Source organism: Capricornis sumatraensis, chromosome 5 (assembly GCF_032405125.1).
Source record: "Capricornis sumatraensis isolate serow.1 chromosome 5, serow.2, whole genome shotgun sequence".
Classification (NCBI taxonomy): Eukaryota; Metazoa; Chordata; class Mammalia; order Artiodactyla; family Bovidae; genus Capricornis; species Capricornis sumatraensis.
The window spans coordinates 73759379-73770863 of record NC_091073.1 but is presented as its reverse complement, the minus strand read 5'-3'; the positions used below and the strand labels follow the sequence as shown (position 1 = coordinate 73770863).

Genomic DNA, 11485 nt, shown 5'->3' with positions numbered 1-11485 from the left:
CTATTCGCCTGCCTTTGCCTCAGCGTCCTCCCCGCTGGGTTGTGTGGAATTGATGAGTTTATTTTCCTTTTTCCACTTCATGCGGCGGTTCTGGAACCAGATCTTGATCTGGCGCTCGGTGAGGCAGAGCGCGTTGGCTATTTCGATGCGGCGGCGCCGCGTCAGGTAGCGGTTGAAGTGGAACTCCTTCTCCAGCTCCAGCGTCTGGTACCGCGTGTAGGTCTGGCGGCCTCGGCGCCCGTGACTCCCATACACAGCACCTGCGGGCAGAAATGGCCGGACGCCAGTAAGCCAGGATCCAGGCAGCCTGACCAGTCAGCCCTGAGCCCCACGCCCTGGCCTCTGGGGCTGGAAACCACCTGCCTCTCCCACTATGTCTGGGGCCAAAAGCGGACTGGATGGGAGAAGATTATTTCATACCAAGTGAGATATTTTCCACCTAAAACGACTTAGGGTGGGAAATGATTGTTTTTGCAAAATCTGCTCAGTAAAAATTTTACAAGGAAAAAGAATAGAACAGCATTCTTAAATCTGGGCACCTAATTCTGTTTTGTGGGGGTAAAGTGTGTGTCTGGAAATGATGGGTATGGAAGCCTGTGAGTAGGGTACACACTCCGAATTCACACACTGACCTCTGTGGAGTTATTACTGTGGTCAACACTTCAGGACACAATATACTTTTTGGAAATTTTTAAATGGTCAGCCCTCTTAGATCTTCGCAAATGCTTTCCCATTGTATGGCCCTTCTGAGAAAAGCAGAGCTCTTGAAAACACAAATGCATTTTAAAGCAAAAGACTGTAAGTTTTAAAATCCGCAGTAGGCTCCGTCCTTCTCCAAGAATTCCCTGTGGAGTTTTTGGAAATCAGGGGCAGAGATGGAGATATGGGCCATCTGGGGCTTCTAGAATGTAGGGCTGTGATGGGCTATCTATTCTGATGCCAAAAAGACCCATGGGTTGGGGACTCCCCCCAAGTTGAGTGTGTGAGACTCAGGGCCTCAGAAGGAGGCAGAAGTTGGCTGTGAGTGAGCAGTTGAGTGGAGGGGGGAGGAGGGAAGGGAGGAGACAGCTAAAAAATCCTGATGCTGGGGATGTGGCCCTCCAAGGCTTTGGGGAGACACTGCAAGGGTCCAAACGAGGGCCTCTTTCTAGATGGGTTTCTGAAGGGCAGAAAGGTGAGGAGACAGTGAGGGAAAGAGGCATTCTCAGAACGGGTGCAGAAGGCCATCACAACTACGGGGACTGAGCTGGGTATTACAGGGTGCGGGGTGGGCAGGCACACTCTCCCATCCAGCCTTGCTCTCTCTTCAGATTGCCCCTGTCACTGGGTCTCACATAGCATGGAGTGACCCCCCCACACACACACGCTCCCCTAAGGTGTCACCTTACATGGGCACTGGGGCCTGCCTTCACTCTTTCACAGCTTGATTGCCCCATTGGGAATGGGTTGGGTTTTTTATTAAAAAAAAAAAAAAAAACAACTCTTTTTTAAAAACCAAAGAAACTTTGTTCATTCTTTCCTCCTTTCTTTCTATGTCCTCTTTCTACTGTCTCCTCTTTCCTTCTTTCCCTGCCTCCTTCCCCCTCTCCCTCCACTCTTTGAGGGGCTGCAGAGAAACACCTTACCCGCGCAGGAGTTCATCCGCTGCATCCAGGGGTAAACAGGGCTCGTGTACTTCCGGTCGGTGCCTTCGTCATGGAGGGCTTTGCCCGGCACGCTGCTGCTGTCGGGTTTGTACTGCTGCTCGGGAGAAAAGTGCAGGTAGTCCCCGGGGCCCCTCTGTTTGCCACTGCCCGAGGGCGAGGCGCCACTGAGGTCCTTATCAGAATAGAAACATGAGGCCCCGTACTCGTAGGATGCCCGGTTGCAGGCCAGGACCGAGTTGGACTGTTGGTAGAAACAAGGTGAGGTGTACGTCTTGTCCGGGAGGCTCGACGTCCCGTACGAGGCCGGGAAGGGCCTCAGCGCGTCATAGCCGGCCGGATAGAGGGGCAGCTGGCCCAAGAAGGAGTCCTGGCCGCTGGGCAGGCTCCCGGGGAAAGTGGGATTCACAAAATAGGAACTCATTTGCGCGCCCCTCTGCAGGACTGTGATTTGTTGTGTATTAGTACATCTGGCTATAACTATTAGTAGTCATCGAACTGGTTTGTTTCTGGATGGCCGAACGCCAAAAGCGACAGCAGCAAATCGCACCAGCTGACGCGGCGGCGGCCAATGGGAGCGAGCGCCGGAGCCCGCTCCCCGGGGACCGCGGCGACCGAGGCAGCAAAGTTACAAACAGCCCCCAGTCCGCCCGCCCGCCCGGCAGATTGATGGGCGCGCACGACCAACCCGCCGGGCTCTCTCCCCCAACGCCGGCGGCGGGCACAGCCCGGGCAGGGCTGTGCGGATCGGCCCGTGGTAGCGGCACCGGTGTCCTTGCCGCCGAAAAGGCCCAAACAGGCCCGCTCTTTCCTCCTTCCCTTTTGCCTTGTTGGATTTTGCTGGTTTTTCTCTCCAAACAGGAAACCTGACAGCCCCGCGCCGGGAGGGGCGGTGACAAGGATAGCTGTACCCCGGCGGGCCTGCCGTACCGGCAGGGCCCTGAGTTTGCCCCTCCCCCTGCACTCCTCTCCCCGTGGGTGCGGGTTACTGAGATGGAGAAGGGATTTGAGAAACCAGGCCTTCGCCCCAGTTCTCTCCTACGCCTGAGGAATCGGTGCATCATCTCCTTCTCTCTTTCCTCACTCCCACCAAGGGCCTAGGCCTCGCCACCAAAGGGAAAGGCTCACCTCGAGCCAGCCAGGACTAGGATCAGGCTAGTCTCTTCCCCTGCCGGCCCCCTACTCCCACGTACAACAACATGTCTCCTTTGAGTCTCGAGAGGCCTCGTTACAATGGCCAGCGATTGCCTGGCCTCAAAGTGCGCACACACACAGGCACACACACACAAGCTGTGAGCCCCGCTCTGGCTGCCTCTGAACCCAGGAACGCAGAGGCTGGAAACCACTGGTTTCAACAAGAAAGGAATCTACAGAGGAATAGCTGTGAGACTGAGTTCCAAAGCCAGCCCTAGGACCTGCTCCCCTCTTGCGCTCCGCGCAGGGTGGCAGAGATGAGACAGATCCAGATGTGGAATCTCTGCCCTCATTTCAGAGTTGCTAGTGACCCAGGGTGCCTGGCTCAACCCAGCAGAGAGGGCAGCTCTGCTGGCCCAAGGCGGTGGCAATAACGAATGTGATTGGTTTCTGGGTCACCTGTCCAAAGGGCACTGTCCTGGGATATCCCCTTTTCCTGCCTTTTCTGGGACTTTGGGGGAACCTGCCACCCACTGTGGCTCCAGAACCAGAAACAGTTGTCTCCCCAGCTCCAGAAATTATCTGAATTGCGTTTACCACAGTCGCAGGCCTGGCTTTCCCCAGACAGGACATGAAAAGCCTGTCCTGGGCTGTGCTCTCTTGCCTGAGAGCTGTGCCTTCAAGATAGTTGACTTTTACAGCACATAGATCAATCTCATTTTGTAAAATGTGGTATCATTCCAGTGGCATTTTTACAACTGTATTTGTTAGGCTTGTAAAACCCTTGAATTAGCTTTAAAGTCTTCAATTCTGTGGAGCTTGAAGAAAGACTTATTTATATGATTTGGCTGAATTTCCGGAGGGTGTTTATAAGATCTGTAAAACTGGTGAATACAGGCTGATGGGGTTCAGAACTTCGGGGGGGGGGGGTTGACAAGGGTCCCTTAGGAATCTGGCAACGACTTCCTTAATCTCTTCCTTGCTTTTCAATCTTTTCCTCTCACTTCCCCCAAGGAAAAAATTTTGAGAAAAGAATGGGCTCTGATTGGCCTCCCCAGAGACTATGGTGCATCCTTGAAATCAGCTGCTGCCCACTGAATGGGGGCTGCACCCAGAAGCCTTCTGCCTGTGCCCCAATCAATTGAACCTGGGAAAGTTTCTCTTTTGAATATACAAATAAGGGCCTAGTAAGAGAGGATATAATTTTAACTTGCCCTCAAATTTCTTTAGCAAAAGGAACTGATAGATGAAAATTAAAACTCGAGAGTCGAAATTTTTAAAGGGATTTTTAAAAAGCTGTGTTAGAAGAAAATGTTTGAGTTCTTTAAACAACGCCATCAGATGACAGTGATTTCAAGCAAGTTATTAAGATGAAAATAATCATTTGGAGATGTTGATAAATGTTTATATTTATCATTTCTGCTTTATTCCTCTAGGTTCCACATAGTGTTGGGGCTGGGGGCAATTGACTACTATTATTAGTATCTGTCATGGTTTGACCTGGATTCTCGATCTAATCATTGTCTCAATCAACAAAATATTTGATCTGTCAGCTAACAGCAAAAACAGTATTTCTAGCTTCTATAGGCACTAAGATGGAAAAAATATATTACACTGAAATCTCTAGCTGTTAGCCAAGGCTGGTACATATCATGTTGGCAGCTGCTCAATTTATTTCTCCAACCAGCATTAGCTGCATATATATATATATATATATATATATATATATATATATATATATATATATATAGAGAGAGAGAGAGAGAGAGAGAGAGAGAGAGCTACTTTCAGGCAAGAATAGAAGCCCCAGACGCTGGAGGGAGCCTCTCCTGGGAAGGTGAGAATGGCCACCAGGGCTCTTTCCTCGGTCAAAGCCACACAGAAAACCCACCTACCTTTCAGCTGCTCTTCAAGGCGGACGGGATGGGGAGCAGAGCCTCACACTTCGCCCTTTCCCTGGGCTGCCCACTGAGCTCCTCGACCTCCGCGGGTGTGGAGGGAGGCCTGCTGTCGTGCGGCGTGCTCCTTCGGGGCCCCCGCGTCCACTGGACTCGCTGGCCCAGGCCAGAGCCCATAGCACACAGGTGCGGCCTCTGCCTGTCACAGGCCCTCCCTTGGAGCCAAAGCCCGCCTTCCTTGCCATAGCCTGTCAGGCCTGCAGGCCCCAGGACTACGAGTGATAGCTCCAATTTCTAAATCCCAAAGCGGGCGCGCGTTTGCCGAAACCAGCGTGCACCCCCGGGGCGCCTTGGAACGCGCAGTTTGGAGAAGCAGCCATGACGTGCCAGGCGGCCTGTGCGACCAGTCTCCATGGTTGCTGGGTGGGAGCAGGACCCGAGTCTAGTCAGGCGTCCAGTTCCCGTCAAGGGCGGTCAAGGCGGGGGAGGTTCCCGGCCAGTCAGGCCCTGGGAGGCCGCCCTTGAGGTCCTCCCTCGCCCCCCTCTCCTAGGGTTGCTTGGAAATCTCTGAGGGGCCCGCGCAGCAGTCGCGCCAGGCTGCACGACGCGGGGCTGCTATTGGCGTCGGTTCCGGAGACGGCCACAGCGTGGCAGCAGCGAGCGCCCGGCGCGGTCGCAATAAATTATCTGCCCGCGGCAGCCGCAGTCAGGCAGCCCACGACCCCGCGATGCAAATACGCCGCTTTATCCGCCCCAGCGCATCCCGCCCCACCCCCAACGCGAGTGGAAGTCCCCAACGTCCACAGACCCTTCTCAAGTATCGAATGCATACCAAGGCATCATCTTAAGGTGGGGAAAACAATAACCACCAAAATCAAACAAATAACAAAAAGAACTCGGGCCCAGAACCTCAGGGTCATTTCGCTGTTCCAGGAAGCTACCGGGACAAATCTGGCCAAGGTTCACCTAAGCCAAGTCAGCTTTGCGCCACGGCGCTCGTTCAAGCCCACGCCCGCTGCACCCTCCGCGCCTCCTCCCAGGCGGCTGCACAGTCCTCTCCCAGCTCTCTCGGGAGATGCGGAGCGCTGTCGCCAGTCAACCCGCTGCGCCGAGGTGGTTGGGGGGGTGTCCCCCTATCGCCCAGATTCGATTTGTGTCCTTCCTTCAACCTTAGCTGCGGCCCCTGCCACTCACAATAACCCTACGACATCCTCTGCACCGAAACTTCCCGCCAAGCAGCACCCAACAATTAACCCCATCCTCTCCTTCAACACAGAATTCCACCCACGAACCTGTTCCCTCTCCCCGCACGCTCCAGACATCCCTCTCATCGGAAAACCACGCGAAGCGAAGCAGGCACTCAGCAGAGGACTCTGGCTGAATTAGTAAGTTTTTCGGTTTTCTGCTTATTCTTCCTTTACTCGCTAGAAACCACTTCCCAAGGAATAGAAGGTACTGTGATAAAAACGCCTGTCGATGAATTCACTTTGCCCTCCTCTCTTACCATCTTCCCACCTCGGGAACTGTCTCCAGTTATTGGGGGGATTCAATCCTGCCAATTGGGTCATGAATGAAAAAAAATCCAAACCCGGGAGGCTGGCGGGGAACGCAGGGTGCAGGGTCATTTCCTTTTGGGGGCTCTGCGAGGTCGCTGGGGAAGGGGAGAGAGAAGCCCTCAGCTGCTGCTGCCCCGTGCCAGGGAGCTATGGCATGGAAGGAAGGAGGGCACCGACTGCCAGGTGAGCACGCGCGGGAAAGGAGAGGGAGGGTGTTTGTGTGTGTGTGTGTGTGTGTGTGTGTGTGTGTGTGTGTGTGAAAGGGTGAGTGGGTGGGAGAGGGTTAGGTCTGCCCCCTTTCAGCGCCGCCCTGGGGTGCCCTCTCCCAATGCCGCCGGCGCCCGCTGCCTTCTCACCACCTTTGCTCCTATCTCCCCACGTGTCTCACCTTCAGATGGCGGTTCCCAGAAGCTCCAGTCCCTCTGACAGCTGTCGCTTGGGCAGCCCGGGGAGACGAATTGTCCTTCGTGGTGCTAGAGGACGCAGGAAATTAGCCAGGTTGCGAGTTGCAAAGCGGCCGCCGCGGCGCCGGTGACTGGGCACACCCCACCTCCAGCGGGAGCGGCCGGGCCGGGCCGGGCCGGGGCCTCGTCTCGCTCGCCATCGCTGGACAAAGCACAGCTGAGCCTGGCTGGAAGGCTGAGCTCCGAAGCAGGCAGGACGGAGCGGAGCAAAAGAATGCGGCTCTATTCTCGCAAGGGAAATTATAAAAAAGTTCATGTTCACGGTTCCCATCCACATGACCGACAGCGGCCAATGGAAGGGCCGAACAACTCATAAAGTTGTATTGCAAAGTTGTAAATTTTCATAAACAACAACGGATTTATGACCCTTTCCCCATCACTAAGAGGAGGCAGCTCCTACACCGGCGCCATCTTACCACTGAGGCGGCCCCAACTCGGGGACGCAGATTTTACAGACCCAGTTGTGCCAGGGGTTTATTAAAAGAGTAATAAGAAGCCGGTCCAACCCAAGCAGGAGACGAGAGTGGAGGTCTTCGCCCGCCGAGCTGCCACTGTTCTGCGCTGTCCCCACCGCCCCTCGCCCCTTCCCCAGCCCCTCATTTTTCCGCATCCAGAGGCCCCTGCCAGGGTTTCGCAGCGGGGTCTGCGGCCAGTGCCCCTTCTACCCCTTAGCTTCATTGCTGGGTTCTGGGGCCGCCTCGCTTTTCCTGAATGTGAGGCTGGGGGCGGCATCAGAGGCCCTGAATCCTGCGTCCTTTCCCGGGCCTGGGGAATTCGGAATCAGTCGCAGGATGATACACCTTTTGAACCCACTCTATAACCTTAGAGGAAAGGGTGGAATCCACGGAGAGTTTGGGGGAGGTTCAGAGAATAGACTATAATGTATCAGTCGAAGATTTCCGCTTTCAAGGGATCTAGGAGATGTTTATATACACACCCAAACCAGACAAAAATCTCCAAAGAAATGTACAATTATGCACACACGGAAATGTGTGCACACAATTATGGACACAGAAATACATACAATTGTGGACTCACAAAAACACACAAAGAGGTACACATACACCTATATAAATCTCCATAGCAATCCACGCGAAAAGAGATTCAACAGGCGTATACACTATTACTTGACACCCAGCACTTGAACCCTATCCATCCTTCCATTTTTGCTGTCCCAAAGCCCCTTTGGCCATACAGACCTAGCCAGGGCTTGCTCTCCAGACATGCTTCACCCTCTCTTCCCCAGCACACTGCAACTCCCAGATAAGGCAGTCCACAGTTCTTTGTCATCAAGCATCTTTATTTTTCTGTTACATAAAACACTGTTAACTGGGCAAGACGGGAAGTGTAGGAAAATGTACCTTCCCGTTCCTGGAAGCCCAGGCTAGAGCTGAGAGGGATGAGGGGGACACAGGACAACACAGGAGATGAAGGGCACTGGCGAGGGCATCAGTCCACTCACCAGCTATAGAGTTAGCTCAAGACAACACACCATGCTACAAAGCCACCCCATTAACACATCCTTCCCAAGTCAGGACATTGCCTTACAAATGAGCTCCAAGACTATATAAATGACCAAAAACAAAATTCATTTTCAAATATACAATATTTGCCATTGCAGGAAAAGTCAGGATACACATATTCAACATGGCTGGACAGTGGGACACAGGGGCCAGGGAGGCTGGGAGCATCTCTGCAGTCCTACTAAGCAGAAGCAAACCCAGAGGCCCAGGCAGCTAGCTTGGGAATGCTCCAGAAGGAGGGGATGATGGGCCTGAACATGAGGTGCCCAGACCAAAGAAAGAGGAATTCTAGATTGTAGCACTTAGAATGCTTTGGAATAAATATATTATTTTTCCATTTAAATAGAAGCCAATGCCCTGGTCCCCGGATCCCAGCGCCTTCTCAGCGCAGCCTCAGGGACCCCAAAGGCTACTAGCCGGAAGCAGCAGAGGCCTGGCCGAGGAGGGGGGAGGGTTCGGCACTAGGTAGCAGGCGAGCCAGCGAGCACAAAATAGGTAGTTTGGGGCGAGTAGGTAGTACTGAGAATCAGGTCCTTGCCGGTACCGGGGGAGGTGCTGGGGGTCTGACAGTGTTGGGACACTTCTGGGCTTCCTGGGAGTGGAGCCCCTCTGGGGCTGGGCCCATAGGTAGTTTGGGAGTGCCTCTCCCGGAGGAGGCCTGTGCTAGGTAGTATTTTAACCGTGCCAGCGCAAAGCTGGTCGGCCTAGGGTTGGGGGTGTCTGTTGGGGATCCTCAGAGGCAGAGGGGATCCCCAACGGGACTCAGTCTGGTGACTGTTCAGTCCAAAAAATTTGGGGAGCTGGAGTGGGTAATGGGGTAGATTGGGTGCAGGTTGGGGAGTGGGTTTTTTTTTTTTTTAACATTTTCTTATTATTTTTTTTCACTTTTGTAAATAAAATCAGTCTCTAAAGACGCTTTCCAGACTGCCTGGGGCAGCCGGGCCTCATTCCTCCTCCTCCTCGTCCTCGTCGTCGTCCTCCTCGTCGTCGTCCTCGTCGTCGGCCTTGTCCGCGGCGGCGGCGGCAGCGGCGGCTGCCGAGGCGGCGGGCGCGGCACCCTCGGGGGCGCCGGAAGCGGCCGGACCCTCCTCCTTATGCTCTTTCTTCCACTTCATGCGGCGGTTCTGGAACCAGATCTTGATCTGGCGCTCGGTGAGGCAGAGCGCATGGGCGATCTCGATGCGGCGGCGCCGCGTCAGGTAGCGGTTGAAGTGGAACTCCTTCTCCAGCTCCAGCGTCTGGTAGCGCGTGTAGGTCTGGCGGCCCCGCTTTCGGTCCGGCCCTGTGAGCAGACACATGGACACATGGACACACGGACAGACAAGCCGACAGGGACACAGGCCAGGGCATCAACCCGGCTGCCATTCAGAAGCGCGCACCTCAATCCGGGCCCTGACCCAGGTCCGAGTCCCCCTCCACCCTGCGCCCCCAACCTGAGCTGGGGGAGGAGCGGGAGTGTTAGCGGAAGACCCCGACTGCGGGGCCAGACGCTCAGGCAGCTCTGTGAGGGGGGAAGGCGCAGAATCCCAACTTTACAACCGCTCTTTCCAGCCGGCTAGGCTTCCACAATGTCCTGCTTCCCCCTGACAAAGGGAAATTGTAAATATAGAGTGTGGGCAAGTGGGAGACGCTGCGCTTTTGCCATTCAAAGGCGAGCCAGCCGCTTCCCCGCCTAGCTAGGCAAGTGGGAGACCCTCTCCGGCGGCCCTCACTTCAAGGGCGCCTTTCCTCCCCAGCAGCCCGCGCCCCCATCCCCAGACCTTCCTAGGGCACTGGGCTCTCTGCCTCCACTCCCACCCATCCGTCCCTCCCTGCCTTTAAATGGCCCCTGGCACAGGGGCGCATGAGGGACCCAAAAGGGTTTGGCTCTCCCTGCTTTTGAGAAGAAAAGCCAGGCTGAAAGGAAAAGGAGGAGGGAGAGAGAAGAAAGGGAGGGAGAGAGAACATACGAGAATAGCGAACAAACCAACTTAATGTTGAGATTCCAAGGCAAATGGAGTTAAATAAATTTATGAGGATCGAACCCATTAATTGGGCCATAAAAAGTTTTATGAGCCTCATTTACATACAATGCTAGGAGCTCTCCATGCTATGGCGCCTCGGCTCTAATTAAAACCAGAAAGGCAGCGCCGCCAGGAGTCACGGGGCCGGCGGCTCGCAGCCGCCTCGTTCCGCGCTCCGCGCCCCCAGCCCGGAGCTCCCAGGTCCCAGTCCGCCCGCCCACCCGGCCCGCCTAGCGGCTGCGCCTACCTGAAGATCGCATCCAGGGGTAAATGCGGAAATTGGCCTCGGCCGAGCCGTGCAGCGCGCCTTCGTCTGCCTTGTCGCAGGCGCCTTTGGCGAGGTCACTGCAGAGCCCCGGGATGTTTTGGTCGTAAGAGGCGCAGGGCAGGTTGCCGTAGGCGTCGGCACCCAGGCCGTAGCCAGACGCGAAGGGGTTCTGATAGAGGGGGCTGTTGACATTGTACAAGCCCGGTACGGTCGAAGGGAAGGCGCCGGCGGCCGCCCCGTAGCCGCTTCTCTGCGAGTTTGGCGCAAAGGAGCAAGAAGTCGGCTCGGCATTTTGGAACAGAGAAGTCCCCGCCGTATATTTGCTAAAAAGCGCGTTCACATAATACGAAGAACTCATAATTTTGACCTGTGATTTGTTGTCCGGCAGCTTTCAGTGTCGGTTTTACGAGGTAGCGTGATATATGATAACATTACACCCCCAGATTTACACCAAACCCCATTTTCTTTTGGACGGAGCTCGCTGCAGCACGTGACCGCCCACATGACCGCCTCCGCCAATCTCAGCCGCCCTCACAGGTGGTCTCGCTCGGCTGGGCCCGCGGCAGCCTAGAATGGAAGGGAAAGAGGCTCAAATATGTGGCCAACGAATCTGTCCGCGCCCAGCCGGCCTGGCGCATCCCGCGGGAAAAGGACTCCCAAGGCACCGCGTGGAGGCTCCGCGCGCCGCCAGCCCGGACCCCTGGCCGGCAGAGGCCGCGTGGAACCGGCCGGGCGCAGTCCCTTCCTTGCTTATTCCCGGACGCTGGACCAAGCTGGCGGGTCCTCCCTGCCCCTCTTTTCTGCCCATTCACCCAACCCAAGGAGGGTCTCTGCGCTCCCAAGTACCGGCCCTCTACTCGGTGGCCAAGCGGACAAGTTTCAGCTCTGGGCAAATAGACTCTTTGCTTACGTTCCCCGTCCCAAGTCCAGTGGGCCAGAGGCCGAATTAGACTCCGATCCAGATGGGGCCGGCGCAGCGTCGCTTTCAGCTGCCGC

General features: G+C 55.3%; 2 protein-coding genes across 2 annotated transcripts; both read right to left on the bottom strand.

Annotated features, from left to right (window-relative positions):
- On the bottom strand, positions 1-2067 carry HOXA6 (homeobox A6). Its single transcript, XM_068973270.1, has 2 exons — positions 1626-2067; positions 1-260 (listed from the first exon to the last, which is right to left on the bottom strand). Exons 1-2 carry the CDS (start codon positions 2065-2067, stop codon positions 1-3), a joined length of 702 nt encoding a protein of 233 aa, XP_068829371.1.
- Positions 2068-9162: 7095 nt separating this feature from the next.
- HOXA7 (homeobox A7) lies at positions 9163-10847 on the bottom strand. Its single transcript, XM_068972408.1, has 2 exons — positions 10469-10847; positions 9163-9500 (listed from the first exon to the last, which is right to left on the bottom strand). The coding sequence occupies exons 1-2, from the start codon at positions 10845-10847 to the stop codon at positions 9163-9165; spliced, it is 717 nt and encodes a 238-aa protein (XP_068828509.1).
- Positions 10848-11485: the final 638 nt, after the last annotated feature.